This window comes from Camelina sativa, chromosome 17 (genome assembly GCF_030686135.1).
Source record: "Camelina sativa cultivar CO46 ecotype springtype chromosome 17, ASM3068613v1".
NCBI lineage: Eukaryota > Viridiplantae > Streptophyta > Magnoliopsida > Brassicales > Brassicaceae > Camelina > Camelina sativa.
In genome coordinates this window covers 21,126,855-21,145,655 of record NC_141896.1, presented here as the reverse complement: position 1 = coordinate 21,145,655, position 18,801 = coordinate 21,126,855, and the positions used below count along the sequence as shown (strand labels likewise).

The 18,801-nt window shown below is 36.7% G+C and overlaps 5 protein-coding genes across 5 annotated transcripts; 1 reads left to right on the top strand and 4 right to left on the bottom strand.

Annotated features, from left to right (window-relative positions):
* Positions 1-27: 27 nt before the first annotated feature.
* On the top strand, positions 28-876 carry LOC104757465 (uncharacterized). Its single transcript, XM_010480206.2, has one exon. The coding sequence runs from the start codon at positions 82-84 to the stop codon at positions 727-729; it is 648 nt and encodes a 215-aa protein (XP_010478508.1). The 5' UTR covers positions 28-81; the 3' UTR covers positions 730-876.
* A 130-nt stretch (positions 877-1,006) lies between these two features.
* On the bottom strand, positions 1,007-2,877 carry LOC104757464 (berberine bridge enzyme-like 12). The gene has a single exon (XM_010480205.3). It carries the CDS (start codon positions 2,778-2,780, stop codon positions 1,170-1,172), a length of 1,611 nt encoding a protein of 536 aa, XP_010478507.1. The 5' UTR covers positions 2,781-2,877; the 3' UTR covers positions 1,007-1,169.
* Positions 2,878-2,988: 111 nt separating this feature from the next.
* Positions 2,989-4,854, bottom strand: LOC104757463 (berberine bridge enzyme-like 11). The gene has a single exon (XM_010480204.2). It carries the CDS (start codon positions 4,731-4,733, stop codon positions 3,159-3,161), a length of 1,575 nt encoding a protein of 524 aa, XP_010478506.1. The 5' UTR covers positions 4,734-4,854; the 3' UTR covers positions 2,989-3,158.
* Positions 4,855-6,349: 1,495 nt separating this feature from the next.
* LOC104757462 (berberine bridge enzyme-like 10) lies at positions 6,350-8,290 on the bottom strand. Its single transcript, XM_010480203.3, has one exon. The coding sequence runs from the start codon at positions 8,093-8,095 to the stop codon at positions 6,512-6,514; it is 1,584 nt and encodes a 527-aa protein (XP_010478505.1). The 5' UTR covers positions 8,096-8,290; the 3' UTR covers positions 6,350-6,511.
* A 955-nt stretch (positions 8,291-9,245) lies between these two features.
* Positions 9,246-11,296, bottom strand: LOC104759560 (berberine bridge enzyme-like 9). Its single transcript, XM_010482466.2, has one exon. The coding sequence runs from the start codon at positions 11,030-11,032 to the stop codon at positions 9,437-9,439; it is 1,596 nt and encodes a 531-aa protein (XP_010480768.2). The 5' UTR covers positions 11,033-11,296; the 3' UTR covers positions 9,246-9,436.
* Positions 11,297-18,801: the final 7,505 nt, after the last annotated feature.

Below are 18,801 nucleotides of genomic sequence, written 5' to 3'. Positions count from 1 at the left end.
AGAAGCTAACTACTCCAGATTTGTATGTCTATAAGACCTGATGTTTAGTAAACCGGAATATGCACTGGAAAAACTAAAGATATGGACATGAAATTCGATAAAACCGGGAAATGGATGCTCATCATATTTCTCTGCCTTTTGGTTTCATCATCTTCAGAGGCTGCACAAGAAACCCAAATAACCACACCATTACAACCAACAGGAGGGATCATCAATTCACCAACAAAGCTACAAGGGAACCAGAACCAACCAATTCTTGGTCAGCCATCTTCTTCTTCTCCTGTAAACCAGCCTTTAACCGGGGTAAATCAACCAATAACCGGATTTAATCAGCCAGAGTCAACTGGAATTAACCAGCCAATTCTTGGTCAGCCATCATCTTCTTCTTCTTCTCTAAACCAACCTTTAACCGGATCAAATCAGCCATTACCCGGTTTTAATCAACCAGCATCAATTGGACAAAACCAACCAATTCTTGGTCAGCCAACTTCTTCTTCTTCTGTAAACCAACCTTTAACCGGGTTTAATCAACAATCATCAAGTGGATTCAACCAAGCGTCGTCTTCATCTGCTCAAAATCAACAACCCTTTACGAATCGACTCAACCAGAACAATCTCTCCGGCGTTCCATTTACTAATGCAAATTCGAAGTTGAAGGTCTTCGGCACAAAGATTGTCTTTATCTGGATTAGTATTTTCCTTGCTTTGCACGGTACAGACAGGAACTGAACCGAGCTTACACATGTCTGTATAATCTCAGCATATTTGTTATTTAACTTGTCTTTATCCTGTCGTGGATTGTAGTTTTAAGAGTGTGTGTATGTATACTGATATGTTATTTTTCTTCGTTTTGTTATTGGATGAGTGTTTGATCTAGTTTTATGTCCAGTTGCGGTTCAATCTAATCTGGTATATGAGGAGTTATGGAGTGTATGAAACAAACTAAAGACCAACATATATGATACAATATCAGTTTCGACTCAGATTAAGTTTTGATCATTATGTAAATCAGAAGAGATGGTATTATTCAAAACATGTGGTATATATATATATAATATATGCCACACAATAGTATATAGCTTGCAGCTAAATCTATAGAAAATTATTCCAAGTTCCATCAAGAAATACTAAAAAAAAAAAGTTACAAAGATCATATCAACTTAAATTCTCTACCTTCTAGAATGAGGTAGTAAAGGTATACTCTGCTCGTTTCTAAAGAAATTGTCTGGATCAACAGCTGTTTTAACCCGAACCAATCGATCAAAATTCTCGCCAAAATACTTCCTCCCGTAGATTTCTCCCTTTCGATAACTATCCCTCCCGTGATCATTAACCCCGATATCAATATCCCTATAGTTAAAATACGAACTTCTAGGATTTTTCGACACAAACGGGGTCATGATCCTATAAGTCGTTCTCATGTTACCAATGTAGAGTCTCTCCGCTTCAGGTCCAGCATCGGACCATGTGGTAGAATGTTGGATCTTGTATAGTTTGTGCCTATGCGGAAATGGCGTTTCATTCACAGCAGTCGCGTTTAAATTCCCTCCGTACGGGTTCAAAACCAACCCGGTTCTATCTAGTGTCGCCAATTCCTGAAACAACCGGTTTAATTCTGGTTTTGTCATCTCCTTCTCGACATAATCGGATTTCCTCTTGAGAAATTTAGCCGAATCCGGTTCTCTCTCAAGCAAAATCTCCGGTTTGACTTTATCCACATCTACATGGTTCATCCACCACAAGAGCGATTGGATCCAAGTCATCTCTTTACAATCCTCTTTCTTCAAACCCATCTCCGGGAACTCCTCGGCCATCTTCGAAACGACGTCGTCAGCTCTTCCAAGATAAAAGGCTCTGAGCTTAGCGTTCACCGTACGTGTTTTGTTCTTCGTCGGAGAAGCTAACAACACTCTCATGAATAGACCCGGGTCGGTTCTCGGAGCTACGAATTGCCATTTATGAACCATGTCGAGTGCATTTTCGTCAGTTGATTTATCGATCCTGAAGACGGTTACGGTTTTTGGAACCGTCACGAGTTTCACTTTGAAAGCCAAAACGACGCCGAAGCTTCCACCGCCACCGCCGCATATCGCCCAGAAGAGATCCTCTCCCATCGATTTCCGATCGTGAATCTGGCCGTTAGCGTCAACGATCGTGGCGTCGATTACGTGATCTACAGTGAGTCCGAACTTTCGAATCATGTGTCCGTATCCGCCGCCGCTGATATGTCCTCCGACGCCGACGGTAGGACAAACTCCGGCGGGGAAAGCGTGGATCTCGCTCTTCTCCCAAATCCGGTAGTAAAGCTCGCCGAGCGTCGCGCCTGTTTGCACCCAAGCGGATCCTCCTCCACCGTCGGTTACATCGACGGTGATGTTCCGGTAATAAGAGAGATCGAGGATGATGAACGTCACGGCGGAGACGTAAGAGAGACCGTCGTAATCGTGGCCGCCGCTTCGGATCTTCATCTGGAGATTAAGCGTTTTGGCGCAGATCACGGCGGCTTTAACGTGGGAATCGACACGTGGCACGATGATGATCGACGGTTTGGGAGTTGAGGAGGTGTTGAAACGAGCGTTTCTGATGTAGGCGCGTAGAACAGGGGTGAAGGAAACGCTGGTACGGGATAAAACGACGTCGGAGAGAGAGTCATCGGAGATAGTTGTCTCGTTTTTGAAACATCGGACAAAATCATCGTAGATGGTTACGGAATCTGCAGCATAATTCGATGGTATTGAGTACGATGCAGCAAACAAGACAAGGAAGATCATGAGATACATTTTTTTTTTGTCTTTTTTTTAATATATTTATTTTTGGTTCCAGTTTTGAGTTTTCTGATTATGATAATAAATACAGAAATTATGAATTTTTTGACTTTGAATATTCGGTCAACTATTTCCAACTTTGACAATGGTGATTGATAAGATAAAATTTATGTGATTTAACTAAAATTTGACTTGATATTAGGACATTAATCCGGCCAATTAGTGATCTTGAAAACACTTGTATAAGTTGTATTTATCCTCGAATGAGTGATCAACATACATTTGACAACAATGCTTTGAACCAAAGCTTAATACATACAGTATGTCCTTGTTTATTTTGCTGAATATTGTGACACATGTCACAAGGTTACAACATTCGTGGCACACTTAAAATTATTTTCGAACCGGAATACTTTGTTCGTTCCTCCAAAAATTTATCTCATCATACTTGGTTTTGATATCCACTAACCTTTCGAAATTGTCTTTAAAATATTTAGCTCCGTAGATTTTACCTTCCTCGTACGTGGAATTAAGACTTGATCCTAAGTCAAGATCACGGTAATTGAAATAGGCCTCCCTCGGATTACTAGACACGTACGGGGTCATGAATTTGTACATCTCATTTGCTTTAGCCAAATGGGTCTTTTCAACGTCATCTCCGGCTTGGGACCAGCTTATGAGATACTCGATCTTGAACAAATTGCCTCCTCTATGTGGGAACGGTGTCGTCGAACTCGGGATCTCACCCATCCTTCCTCCATACGGGTTCAAAAACATTTTCACTTTCTCAACCTCCACCAATTTCTTGAATATCAAACCGAGACCGGTTCTCGAGATCGTACGCTTCACGTAGTCGGATTTTCGTTTATGAAACGTCTTGTTCGAGACCGTTGTCTTCAGCAATGCGGAAGTCGGTGTACCGATCGGATAACCAGCCCAAAACAAGACCGAATCAATCCATCTCATCTCGGTACAATCAGTTTTCTTCAGCTTTAATTCGGGGAAATCCCGGTTCATCACGTTCAACGTCTTATCCGACGGGCCTAAATGCATCCCAATAAAAGTAGCTAAAACCATCTTCTCACCTGGCTTGGTACCGTTGACCAAAGTCAAAGTCAACCTCACGAACATATTCCGATCGGTGGTATGAGAAACATTCTGCCACTTCATTATAAGATCTACGGCACCTTCTCCGACGGTTCTTCCGACGCTAAAAACCGTTACTTTCTCCGGCACCGGAACCAACCGGACTTTGTATCCCATCACGATGCCAAAACTCGCGGCTCCACCTCCTCTAACCGCCCAAAAAAGCTCTTCCCCCATCGACATTCGATCGAAGTAGGTGTTCCCGTTAGAGTCAATGATCCTGGAGCCAACAACGTTATCCACTGCCAAGCCGTATTTTCTCATCATTGTTCCATAGCCTCCGCCGCTAATATGTCCACCAACGCCCAATGTAGTACACAAACCCGCCGGGAATCCAAGAACATTGCTTTTCTCAGCGATTTTATAATAAAGCTCTCCGAGTGTAACGCCGGTGTCAACCCAAGCTGTTCCTTCTGTGAGATTCACGTCGACGGAATTAAAGTTGAACATGTCGATGAGGAAGAACGGAGCGGTGGAGGTGTAAGAGAGTCCTTCGAAATCATGGCCTCCGCTTCGGATCCTGACTTGGACAGGAAGCAAACGTGCGCAAGCTAGGGCCGGAGAAACGTGTGACCACGTGGTGGGGGTGATGATGGCGATGGGTTTTGGGGTTGTGGGTTTGTCGAAACGGAGGTTAGGTATGCGGCGGCGGAGGATGGTTGTGAAAGAGGAGTTTGATGGGATGTAGGTGACGTCGGAGATGAAAACTTGCGGGTTCGAACCTTCTTTTACCAGACATCGTAGGAAAGTTTCTGGATCGGTCTGGGAAGTTGCAACTGAGACTGAGATCAGTAGTAGACAAATTACGAGTAATTTTTTCATTTTTTTCTTTCCTTTCTAATGTTTATTTTTGGTGACTTTGGATTATGTATTTTTGTAAGCTTGTGTTGTCTGTGTTTATATAGAGAAGATAGTGTAGTGATCCTAGGTTCCTCTTAATAATCTGTTCAATGAATTATTTATGCTAGTGTTCTTATTATAGTACGTACTTCTGTAATCAATACGCTGGCAAAAATTAAAAAAATTCAACCAATCAAAATTAAAAAAATCAACCAATCCTTTTTTTATTTTGATTTTCTTTTGTAACGGTGTATAACTTTTGTATTTACGTACGTAATAGACTAATAATTGTACACTTCAGTAAACACAATGTTTTTTTTTTTTTGGTAATCCAAGGTTCACATTTGCTCATTGCTCAATAATACACTTCAGAAAAAGGGCCTTTTTTTTCTTTTTGGTTTTTTTGGCAGTCAATTATTTTCTTAAGTTAATTAATTTATTATTCAGCGAGTCGCAATGTCAAAGCTTACAAGTAAGTGACTCTTAGTCCGACCATCTTATCCGAACCTAAGTGAAAAGATAGCTTTCTCCGAAAACGTAAAAAAGTTGTGAAAGATCAAAACAAAGTATTAAATTTTATATATCTCCCACAAATATTGAAAAATTCAGTGGCGGATATATAGTGGTGAACGTTCTTATTTAGGAGGTTTTACTGTAGATTAAATAAGGCAATGATCCCAATTACATATCACTGTATTGTAAACTTTTTCTTCCCACTACATATAGACATCATAAAGGCACAGACATATAGTGATTCAGATGCGTTTTGGTATGAGATTTGTGGTTATATAAAAATAGATATACAATAATACAAATTATATTCTCGTATATTATCCAGCTAAGTTATTTGTCCGGAATTAAATGTTATAGTGGACTATATATATATGACTTTGACTTGTATATTAGCACTATAGCCAAAACGCGTCATTATCTAATCATATATATGACTTTACAGGTTTATTGTTTGCAGTGTTTATGCAAAATTTTGGAGATTAATAGATAGATATATTTGTTGGCTTGTAGCTGAGGGATGATGAAGTACAGGTTGACGTTTTTATATATGAAAAAAAAATAAAAAAATGTATTAATCAGATCTGTGTATCGTGCAAGTCTTGTTTTATCAAATCCCGCGATGTCCGTTAATATAGAGAGAACGTTGAATGTCTTGGTCAATAAATGTATACATATCTTTGCGTGCATGTGAGTGTGTTATACTGTTATCCTCCCATGTACGAAATAAACGAGAACACTTCTTGAATGACATGTGAAAATTCATAACTTTGTGAGGGTGGCAGCGCCGCAGGGGTGGTCATGAGTCATGACGGATTGACAGTAGTTTAAGAAAGATGAATTTTAGATATAGATTATGATTGGTAACTTTTTACTGTTTTATTAGTTAGTAATTGGTACCTACAAGGCTACAACATTGGTATTTTAACAATTTATGTACTGTTCTCTCTTTTATCATAATTTTGTCTTTTTAAAATATGTTGATATCTTTTATCATTATTTCTTTTCACTTATATTATTTGCTGTTTAGTTCACCAATCATCAATAATTATGTTTATTGGTAACATCTAAAAGATGGAGCAGCACAATTAGTACTATATAATTTTTTATTCATTAACAATTATCTAATATTTCAATATTTTCACAATGCACTCAATAATAATATATTGAACTAGACAGTTTTAATACATTCATTTTTTCTTTCCAAGCCTTGATACATGTCACAGCTTACAACATTCTTATGGTATTGATTATGTTCGAACCGGAATGCCTTGTTCGTTTCTCCAAAAGTTTTCCGCATCGATCGTGGTCTTAATATCAACTAGTCTCTCGAAATTGTTTTTGAAGTATTTAACCCCATAGATTTTCCCTTCCTGGTACGTGGAATTAATACTTGACCCTATGTCAAGATCACGGTAATTCAAAAACGCCTCCCTCGGATTACTAGACACGTACGGAGTCATGAATCTATACATCTCATTTGCTAGTGCCAAATATTTCCTCTCCACGTTATCTCCAGCTTCCGACCAATCTATAAGGTACTCAATGTTAAACAAATTGCCTGCTCTATGTGGGAAAGGTGTCCGCAAACTCGGGATCTCCCCCATTCTTCCTCCGTATGGATTCCAATTCATTTCAACTTTCTCAACCTCTACCAATTTCTTGAGTATCAAACCAAGACCGGTTCTCGAAATCGGACTTTTCACATAGTCCGATTTCCGCTTCATGAACAACTTCTTGGCAACCGTCGGGTTTAGCAACACGGAAGTCGGTGTACCAATGGGATAATCAGCCCAAAACAAAACCGAATCGATCCATCTCATCTCGGTACAATCGGTTTTCTTCAGCTTTAATTCCGGGAAACCCCGGTTCATCAAGCTCAACAGCTTATCCGATGGGCCTAAATACATCCCAATAAACGAAGCCAAAACCGTCTTCTCACCAGGCTTCGTACCGTTGACCAAAGTCAACGTCAGCCTCACAAACAAATTCCGATCCGTACTAGGTGCAAAACTCTGCCACTTCAATATAAGATCAACGGCTCCTTCTCCGACTGTCTTCCCGACTTTAAAGACCGTCACTTTATCCGGCACCGGAACTAGCTGGATCTTGTAGCCTAGCACAACACCAAAACTTGCACCCCCACCCCCTCGAATCGCCCAAAAACGGTCTTCTCCCATGGAAACCCGATCGGTGAAGATGTTCCCGTTCGAATCAACGATCCCGGAACCAACAACGTTATCCACCGACAAACCATACTTTCTCATCAGGTTTCCGTATCCTCCGCCGCTAAAATGTCCACCAACGCCCAATGTCGTGGACAATCCCGCCGGGAATCCAAGAACATTGCTCTTCTCAGCGATTCTGTAATAAAGCTCTCCTATAGTGGCGCCGGAGTCTACCCAAGCCGTTCTCTCTGTGAGATTGACGTCCACGGATTTGAAACTAAACATGTCGAGGACAAAGAAAGGGACGGTGGAGGTGTAAGAGAGTCCTTCGAAGTCATGGCCACCGCTTCGTATCCTGACTTGGAGAGAGCGCTCACGTGCACATCCTAGAGCAGCTTGTATGTGTGTCCACGTGGCTGCAGCGACGACGGAGATGGGTTTTGGAGTGGTGGATTTGTCGAAACGGAGGTTAGGTATGCGGCGGCGAAGGACGATTGTGAAAGATGAGTTTGTTGGGATGTAAGCGACTGCCGAGTTGGGACTTGTTGCGTCCGCTGGTTGTCGATCCAGACATCGGAGGAAAGCTATAGGATCGGTCACGGATTGTGAAGTTGTAACTGATGCTGAGATCAGTAGTACTAGAGAGATTACGAGTAATTTCTCCATTCTTATTCTGCTGTTTATTTTTGCTGAGTTTGGATTAGATTTAATGTATGGTCGTGTGTCACACAAACCATAGTTTATATAGAGGAGGTATTAGCTAGTGTGATACTTAAGTAATCAATCCATAGTTTCTTGTATAGGATTAGTCCAAAGTAGATAGTAGTTTTCAAAAGTTAATTAGCCAATGTTTTAGAAACTAGTTAATTTCCTCTGTCACGTTCTCCATTTTAAAACCAAAGTTCATGAGATATACTGGAGGCCAAAACAAAGTATCAAACCAATTATAATTTTCGTACATCAAAGTTAATTTTTGAGGATTAGAAAGTTAAATCATTTTCTTATCCACTAAGGCACTAATTCTTGAAAATAATCTCATTTTTGGATATCAATCATAGTACAAACTATTTTTGAAGTCATTTATTAGACTTTTTTTTTTTTTGTCGCGTCGTTTTGACAGCTAAAGGTTTATCCGATTGAAGGCTATAGTGGACTAAATATATTTGACTTTGACTTTTACGTATTACTTAATTAGTTATGTATGCAAAGCGATAGCCGATAACGCGTCAATATATCTATGTATATATGTATGACTTTTCAAGTTTATTGTTTGCAGTGTTTATATGAAAGATTTGGAGATTAATAGATATTTTTTTAGCTTATCCATGAGCGTGATGTAGCTAGTACTGTTTGGATCGAGTTTTTCTAATCTTTTGGATAGGTGAAAGATATGTGTATTATTTGATCAGATATTCAGATCTCTCTGGATCGTGCAAGTCTTGTTTATCAAAGACTATATGAGTTGACCGTTCCCTTTTATGGAAGCGTTGAATATATTAGTCAATATATAATAAATGTATCGTTATTGCGTGCATGTGATTCATAAGTTGACATGTAGTTTTTTTTTTATACATTGTGTTCGACTGATATATAATGGTGGAAATGTGGAAACGGTTAAACTAAATATAGTTTTGAAAGAATAAATTACAAATAGTTAAAACTGGATTCTTTGTTCTTTCCCATTCTCGTTAGTGAATTTTATTTTCAAAACTACAAAATACGTAATCCGGCTAAGTGACAGATCGACATTTCAAAAACATTTCTTTGTGGAGGAAAAAACAAAGAGAGCTAGAAAAATGCATATATGTTCTTTGTAGTCATCATATGATATAAATGCATATATTTTTCGAAAAGTACATATAGAGGAGATGACTACTACCTCATCTTGTAATTTATGACAAAGGCTTGATAGAGCTCAAGCTCTTTGTTTTCTACATCAAGTGATCAAATTATTATTGCATGCTAACATTAAAATATGAATTTTACTAGACATTGCGTCTCTAGTCTCTAGTGGCTGGAGAGCACTGGAATGCTCTGCTCGTACCGGAAAAAGTTGTCGGGATCAACTCTGCTTTTCACCTGAACCAATCTCTCGAAGTTGTTCTTAAAATACTTCGCACCGTACACTTTACCTTCCTCGTACGTCGAGTTCATGCTCGTGCCAATGTCAACGTCTCTATAGTTCAAAAACGCTCCTCTAGGATTCTTTGACACGTAAGGGCTCATTGCCTCGAACACTCTTTCCGTCTGGCTCAAGCAATCTTTGGCCACTGCTTCCCCTGGCACGAACCAGTTCGCTGCGTACTGAATCTTGAACATGTTTCCTGCTCGGTGCGGGAACGCAGTCTCGGTCGATGGAATCTCGCTCATCCTCCCTCCGTAAGGGTTCCAAGCCATTGAGACGTTCTCGTTCTCTATCAGAACCTTGAATATGGCATCTAAACCGGTTCTTGAAATCGGTTTTTGTACGTAATCCGATTTTCTCTTAAGGTAGATTTGCTTCTGCGGGATCCGGTTTAGCATACTCGATGTTGGTGCTGTACCGGGTGGGATACTGAGCCAGAACAGAATTGATTCGATCCATTTCATTTCTATACACTCTGTTTTCTTCAGACCAAGCTCAGGGAATTTCGCGTCCATGATCTCTAGAAGCTTAGATGAGTTTCCGAGGTACATCCCCATGAATGAGGCCTTCACGGTTTTGTTGCTTGAGCCTAAAGTTAATCTTATGAACAGATCGTTGTCGATATTGTCTGCGATCTCTTGCCATTTGGCTACAAGTTCCGTGGTGTTCACGCTTCCTCTGTTTCCAACCGTTTCAACGTTAAAGACCGTGACTTTAGCCGGAACGGGAACAAGTTTAATCTTCCAGGCTAAGGCAACACAGAAACTAGCGGCTCCACCGCCACGTAAGGCCCAGAAAAGATCTTCTCCCATTGAGCTCCGGTCCAAGACTCTTCCTTTAGCGTCAACGATCTTAGCGTCTATGATGTTATCGATAGATAAACCGTACTTCCTCATCATGTTTCCATAACCGCCACCGCCAAAATGTCCACCAGCGCCTAAACCGGGGCAGATTCCAGCAGGAAAACCACGGAGATCATTGCTTTTGTTGGCAACTCCATAGTAGATCTCTCCAAGCGTAGCACCAGATTCGACCCACGCGGTGTCGAGTTTAGGATCGATCTTGATAGACCGGAGATTAAACATGTCTAGGACAACAAAATCAATTGTTGATAGATACGACATACCGTCGTAGTCATGGCCTCCGCTGCGGATCCGGAGCTGGATGCTGAGTTTCTTGGCACAAGTGATCGTGGCCTGGATGTGAGTGACATCAGCGGCAGCTACAATCGCTACGGGTTTGCGTGTCGTGTTGTTGAAGTAACGAAGGTTACGGACGTAGTTGTTGAGGATTGTGAGGAACTTAGGATTATGTTGAGTGTATATGAAGTTTTGGATTGGGGACTTTGGATTTGAAGGTTTGAAATCTGTGAGGCATTGTGCAAAAACGTCTTCGAGTGTTGGCGGTGATGCAAATGATGTTGGGATTGAAAAGAGAAAAATGGTGATGATTAGGGTTTGAATGGTTAGAGATTCCATTCTACTTCTCTCTTTTGTTGAGTATGGTTAAGATTTGTTTAGGGGTTTGTATTCTTTATATATATTTGTTATAATTTGATTATGAATCCTCAAGAACACAATCGGCTATTCTTGTAAATGTATATCTTTTGGTGATTGATATCTTATAAATTAGTCAAATTCTCACTATGGATATTTTAATTAGTCAAATGCTTAATATGGCGATTTGTTTCTTTATCCTCCTAAATTATAACCTAAAGTTATGCGATTCTTTTATTTCTCTTTCTTTCTAATTAATGCTAATTATATTAATATACATAGAAACAAGATTCAAATCATATTTTTATTAAAAAAACAAGATTCTAAACTAATTGCATCATTATATATGTATCCTTAGGAAAAGGTAAGGGGGAGGTATTGGTTTAGGATTTAGAAAGAATTGGGAGGTATTGGTTTAGGATTTAGAAAGAATTTTAATGACTTTGTGTTTTTAAAAATCTGGCTGACTTTTAAAATCATAGAAAATTAGAAAGTAAAAATGAAAGATTCTATAAGAAATTGTTTAGGAAGTTATTTTAAATCTTGCTGATTTGTGTTTCCTAATCTTGAAAAATCTTTCATAAAATCTTTCAAAATCTTTCTATTTGATGAAAGAGTTTTCATGACTTTTGTTATGAAGAAAATGATATAAAATCCTAAACCAATAACACAAAATTTGAATTCATTAACAATCCAAGATTCTTCTGTTTTAATTGAATAACATAAAACTTTTCATGACTTTATAAGACTCTTAATCCAATAACACTAGATTTATCAAGATTTTAGATAACTTTTTACAAATCCACAACCAATAACACCAAATTTTTAAAGAGTTTTAAAAAGTCTTAATTGAATAACAACATATTTTACATAACTTTTAAAGTCATTAAAATTCTTTTGAAATCCTAAACCAATAACCCCCCTAAAACTTAATTATTTTGATAAGTATCAATTTTTGAAGATTGTATTCTAATTAACATCACTTTCCTAAACTTTTAGTCTTTGGCATTTGCATTTTATTTCCTTCAATAGTTGACCACTTTTATAAAGACTGCAAAACTTATTTTAATTGAGAAAAATTATCTACAATAACCTTTCTGAATTTTTAATGTTCATGTTCCATTATGTAAAATAATTAGTATTCAAAGCTATAATTGTTAGTAGTACTTTTTTTATAGATATTACTCGTCAAAAACATATTTTTTTGGCTATGTTCACTTTTGCCATTTTTTGCACATTTAGTACACTGTTAATTAGAATTTTGTTTTTTAGGTTTGGATTCTCTATTTTCCATTCAGGGTATAGTTTTGAGGAGGTGAAATGTAGTACTTATTAGGTTTTATAATTTAATAATTTTGTATATTGATAAATGTATTATTGAAAATAAACAACAAGAAAAAGTATTTTTGCAAAAATGAATAGAGAAAATAGTATTTTTGCAAATGCCCTTATTTTTTATTGTTCATGTTCCACAAAGTGATGATTCATCTTTGTTGTAATATTAGATTAATAATATTTTATATTTATATTTATATTTATCCAAACCTGTCACGCAATATACTCAGTCCCATGATATTTAGAAATTTTGAAAGTTTAAATATCTATAATATATTCAATTATTTATAGTTTAAAATATATTGTATTTGGTATCATTAAACGGTTCGACCAAAACATCGAACTAAACTGATACAAATTTAATATGGCGATTTGTTTCTTTATCCTAAATTATAAGCTCAAAGTTGTTTGATTCTTTTCTTTTTCTTTCTTTCTAATTAATGCTAGTTATATACATAGAAACAAGATTCTAAACATTTTGGAACAATTGCATCATCTATCCTTAATTATTTCCAGAAAATAAAAAAATAAAAAGTAAAATTATTTTTGTTAGTATCAATTTTCAAGATTTTATTCTAATTAGCATCACTTTCCTAAACTTTAAGTCTTCCTTTTGCATCTTATTTTCTTAAATAGTAGATCACTTTTGTAAAAACTGCAAACTCTATTTTAATTAAAGAAAATTATCTCAAATAACCTAATACTTTTTAAATATAGCTAAAATAACTTTTTTAATTTTTACTGTTCATGTTCTATTATGAAATAAGTAAATAACTAAGATTTAACACGCGGTATACTATAAATAATTTATTTTATACATCATAACTGACTTACTTAATTTGATATGTCTAATATTCTAATATTTTTAGTTTTAACAAAGTAATAAAATAGCAATTAATTTATCTGTAATGTTGGACTGATGATATTTTATATATTAATGTCGAAATAAACCCGTCATAATATATAATTTCATCCTGTTATATATAAAACTTTTCTAACTTTAAATATTCAAAATATTTTTTTTTTAAGTTTAAAAAATATTGTATCTTGTGGTTGACAAATATATATATATATATATATATATGTATATATATATATATTATATCTTGTATAATCAAACGGTTTGACTAAAGTGAACTAAACTGTTTCAAAATTCGAAACTAGGAAGCTTGTTAAGTTAAGTTTCATCCTCACTCATATTTAGATAGAATTTAGTTTTATTATAATATGAATTTGAATCTTTATCTTAAAAGTTAAAACTATAAGAAATGTGAGACGTTAAACACGTATTTATCTTTCAGTAGTTAATTAAATAATCTGTGTTCGTTTCAACAAATTTTCAATTACAGAAAAGTTAGTCATAATAACACTTCTTATTAACTTTTACCTGATTATTTTTGGCCGCGGTCATATAAAAGGTATGTTGCCATTTTTGAACGCACTGTTTTCATGATCCACAACAAAAAAAATCTGTCTCAATGGACTTGCCATATAGACGCAGTCAAGACTGAAAAGACCAGTTGACAGCTCTATGTATAACATCACGTAGTATATATAATAAATAACTAGGTAACAACCCGCATAATGTGCGGGATAAATCTATACAAATAAAATTAGAGTAATGAGTAAAATTATTTTTGGAATCTAAAATTCATTTGTGTAAAACCAAAATATATAACTAAGTTTTTTTTTATTTTGTTTAAATTTACATTTATTTCAAATATGTTTCACCGTAAAATATTATACCAATAATATTTAAATAGTCAATCCCTTATAATAATAATTACTGTGATAATTTAAATTTTGAATTTTAAATATGTGGATAGTAATCATATTTTTAATAGGTGAATAATTTCAGGTTTTGAAAATGTTTTAAATATAATAATTATATATTTTAATAATTAAAATAGGTATGAGAATGATTCATATATATTTGAAAATTGAAATATTTTGTTAGATGTTTGATTTTTTAAATTAATTAAAAAGAATATTTTTTAATAATTCAATAGTACTTATATGTAAATATCCATAAAAAAGAGAGCAATAAATTCATTGGTGTCTCGAGTTTTCTAACGACGACACATCAGCATTTTCTTGGGAATGCTTCTCTATTAATATATAGGGGATGACCTTATTAAAATTCATATTTATCAATAAAATAGTATATAAATATGAAATTCAGATTTTAATTACATTATAATCATAACTTTTATACATAAAACGTAACTATCATCATTCCGTACTACAGTACTTGTAATATCAAACCTTACTAACTAATAAATAGACTTACAAGTGACAAACTGACAACATTATTCACGGCCAAAATACGCTTCTGTAAATCTCTCCTTCTTCTATCTCACTTAATTTGATATGTTTGTTTCAGTTTTTTTTTTTGTATTTTTCACGGCCAAAAATTTTCTTAATCACACGTTGGAATATTTTCGTATGCAATAGGTTTCCGTTTCTTAAATTCTTCTTGCCTGAATTTTGGGTTTTAGGTGAATTGCAAGAGCATATGAATGTTATTACACCTACAGCTTTAACTTGGTTTTCTTAGTTTCAAATAGAATATTATATTGGCGATGGTTCACAATCATTATTCCATGGGTTTTGTAACATGATGTACTGTTTCATTCCATGACATGTGCAATATACATTTACTCTGTCATGTTGTTTTATTTCTAGATTTTTAAAAAGAGATAAAGAGCAAAGTGCTACACTTTGTAAGAAGGATAGTCGTGTATCTGCTAAGTTTTTTTTTTTTTTTTTTTACTCTTTTAAGTTTGGATTTGAATCTAATGATTTAAACCAAGTTTAATTAGAATTTTTTTTACTGAATCTTGATTTGTTTTGGTTTTGGGTTGCAGGAGTTAACAAAAGAGTTATATATAAGAAAGAAGCTCCTTTGAAATGGGACATAAGCTAGAGGTGACACTACAATGCTTTCATTGGTTGTTCAATTGCAAAACTGTTTTTTTTTTGTTTTTCTTGTGTTTTCTGGATATTTTTATTTTAACCTTTTGCAGATTGTTGCATGTATATTTTTTCAGATTGTACCCATGCGTGTGTGTACTAAGTTGTTGTTGACCTTTGCTTTTAAGTATAGACAATTGTTTTTCCCAAATCAAACCGGTATTATTCGTGATGTGATATTTATAAGATTAATGGATTCATAAGTGTATTTCTCTTGATAAGTGATAAATCTTATTTGACTAATTTTTGTTGTGGCAATCAGAGAACAATTCCTGTGGTAAATAGTAAACTAACCACTTGAGGAATCAAGGATCAAAAAGAATGGGACGTAATTATGCTCAATTGTGAATTTTACTCTCTATGACTTCGTTCAATTTTTGTTTTGTTTGATGATCATTTGATTTTTTTCACTTTGTTGCAGGAATGACCATTATCTTTGTCGCTGATAGACAAATCTTTAACTAAATTTTAATCATTGTTATTTTGTTTTCAGGGAGGACTCATGATGAGATTGACAAAGATACTAGCAACTGTGAGTTTTTCAGCTTTTTAGTTCTCCAATTCTGCAAATTTCTATGACCCTTTCCATTCGATCTAATATAATCATTGAATTTTTACAGAATCAAATTGTTTATATTGATCTTTAAGATCCTTTAGCTTTCTTAAATTTTCAGGTCGCTGATTTGGTGGTCTCCTTATGTGAGACACTGGGTGTTTCTTCCTCTATGAAGTGTTTGGCTGAGACACCAAAGAAAAAAAGAACAAATATGACTGAGATGTTGGGTATGGTGCTCAAGCCCTATTTTTGTGAGAAATTAAAAGTGTTTTATGTGAATTATTAGAAGAATTTGTGATATCTTCTTGATTTGGTTTGGTTTTTCAGGTGCTAACCATTACTCCATCAAAGTGGCCCAGGTAAACGATTGTTAAACCTTATCCTCATACTTATTTTTAAATGTTAGTCCCTTTTTGCTTAACCTTACAATTTATTTGATTACTGCAGTGGATGCTTCAAACTTCTGGGGCAACCAGTTACATGAATCCATTGGAGAGGACAAATACAGAGAGGGAATGAAGGATGCTACAGTAGCTGGTGTCAATGTGAGTCTTCTTTATGTTTATTAGTTATTGGTGTTTGGTTCTACTTTAAGTTCATAACATCGGGAAAATAGACAGTTTATTACCTATCCAGGTCCAATATTATGAAAGATGAGTCAACACCTACCAGAACTTGTGGTGTCTATGTTTTTGGTGGAGAAAGGTCGGTTTACGATCAATCTTTATATCTGCTTTTGATTATTCTCTTTATAAGATGTCCTTTTGTTGAGTTGTATTGAGGCGTCTCTCCCTCTTTTGCAGGTTGCTCATTCCAAATCTTTCTGCTGCAATCTGCCTCAAGGTTGAACACCTGCAAAGAGTTTAGTTTATGTGATTTGATAATTTGCTTTTTTCTTTCAATAGCCGGCCAAATGACTGCAGGATCATCGGTCTTCTCTACCTCAATTCACCATTTCGGACTTTATACAGAAGGTTTTTCCGTACCAGCTTCTTCTACCCCTCTCCTCATCAACAAGTGGAAGAGTCACGTCAGTGCCTAAAGGTCAGTTTGAAACTCCGAGACTGCAGCTCCAGCAGAATCCTTCCTTGGTTCAGATTTCTTCCCTGCCTTGGGATGCCGGTTAGGGATTAGAGGAATGGGAGAGGTAAGCCAATCTGCTGAGATTTAGTGAAACATGTTTCTTTTTTGGTAATTGGGAAGGCCAATTTCTACAACATTGATTCTTCCTCACGGTACGGTATCACTGTTGGGATTTAAGCGGAAGAGGTTGATAAGAAGAGAATTGTTGGCAAGAAAAATAAGAGAAAAGTTATATTCCATAAGTATATCTTACAAAAGTTTACAAAAGTCTATTTATACTAAACGAAACTAGGGCTACACCCTTTACAGCCGATCGCATAAGAGATAAGGAAATAGAATTGGTTCTTCCCAAGAGTGAAAGCGACCCCTCCTTGTTTCCTTAAACGAAGCACAACCCGTGACTCTTCTCTCTCTTCTTCTCTAACGGCTACAAGGAGGATCTCGAACCTTCTCATGGGCTTTAATGCAACCAGGCCTCCTCACTACTCCATATATTCGTAGATGACTCGGCCTTATAGCATAATTGTACGGACGCTCTTAGCATAGTTGTACAGAAGACCAATACTTGTTCGGACTAGCATGATCACTTGTCAATACTCCCCCTCAAGCTTAGCCAGGTAAAGCGGCTAGGCTTGAAACCCATGAGAGATCACCTCATTAAAAACCTTAACATAGAAAACACAATCTTTGCTTGGAGTGTATCACGGCAAGACTACACCTTCTTCAATCTTTTCTCGCACTTTATGGCAATCTACCTCAATGTGCTTAGTCCTTTCATGGAAGACCGAGTTGGTTGCTATGTGAATCGCTGCCTTATTGTCACAATGCATAGTGATTGGTTGATCAGACTCCACTCCAAGATCCTTGAGGAGGCCTTTGAGCCATGTGAGCTCGTTGGTTAGCTTCTTCATAGCCCTATATTCCGACTCGACACTTGATTGAGATACAACCTTCTGTTTCTTCGACTTCCAGGTTACTAGGTTGCCTCCAACAAATGTGCAATACCCTGTTGTGGACCTCCTATCAATCGTATCACCCGCTTAGTCCGCGTTACAGTAACCAACAAGTTCAGTGTTATCATTCTTTCCCATCCAAATGCCTCGCCCCGGACTGCCCTTGAGATAACATAGGATCCGCTTGAGTGTTTTCCAGTCAAAGTTCGTTGGAGCCTTCATGTGTTGGTTAACTTGGTTCACCGCATAGCATATGTCCGGCCTCGTGATCGTGAGATAGATAAGTTTTCCCACCAACCTACGGTAGCGTCCCACATCTTCATATGGCTTGTGCGACTTGTTAACTGGAGCACCGGGTGTTGGCTTCTCCCCCCTTTCACTTGACCTGGTAACCTTCCTCAAGTGACGTCGACACCGGTTTGGCTCCCATCTTACCTGTCTCATGTAAAAGGTCAAGTGTATACTTCCTTTGAGAAAGAAACAATCCCTCCGGAGAGCGAGAGATTTCTATCCCAAGGAAGTATTTAAGTTCACCCAAATCTTTAATATCAAAGGTAGAGGTAAGAAGAGCCTTAGTGGCACCAATACCCTCCTTATCATCACCGGTGATAATAATGTCATCGACATAGACGAGAACGACGACTCGGTCACCGTTGGTGCGGAGAGTGAACAGCGTATGATCAGCCTCAGAGCGCTTGAAACCATTCATGCATAGGGTAGAGCTGAGCTTGTGGTACCACGCCCTCGGAGATTGCTTGAGACTGTAGATCGCCTTGTGGAGCCGGGGAACTTTACCCGGAGTAAAAATGTGCTCTAAACCAGGTGGAGGATGCATGTAGACTTCCTCGGTC

Coding starts and splice junctions, on each gene's coding strand:
- LOC104757465 (XM_010480206.2), top strand. CDS start 82: ATGGACATGAAATTCGATAAAACCGGGAAATGGATGCTCATCATATTT.
- LOC104757464 (XM_010480205.3), bottom strand. CDS start 2,780: ATGTATCTCATGATCTTCCTTGTCTTGTTTGCTGCATCGTACTCAATA.
- LOC104757463 (XM_010480204.2), bottom strand. CDS start 4,733: ATGAAAAAATTACTCGTAATTTGTCTACTACTGATCTCAGTCTCAGTT.
- LOC104757462 (XM_010480203.3), bottom strand. CDS start 8,095: ATGGAGAAATTACTCGTAATCTCTCTAGTACTACTGATCTCAGCATCA.
- LOC104759560 (XM_010482466.2), bottom strand. CDS start 11,032: ATGGAATCTCTAACCATTCAAACCCTAATCATCACCATTTTTCTCTTT.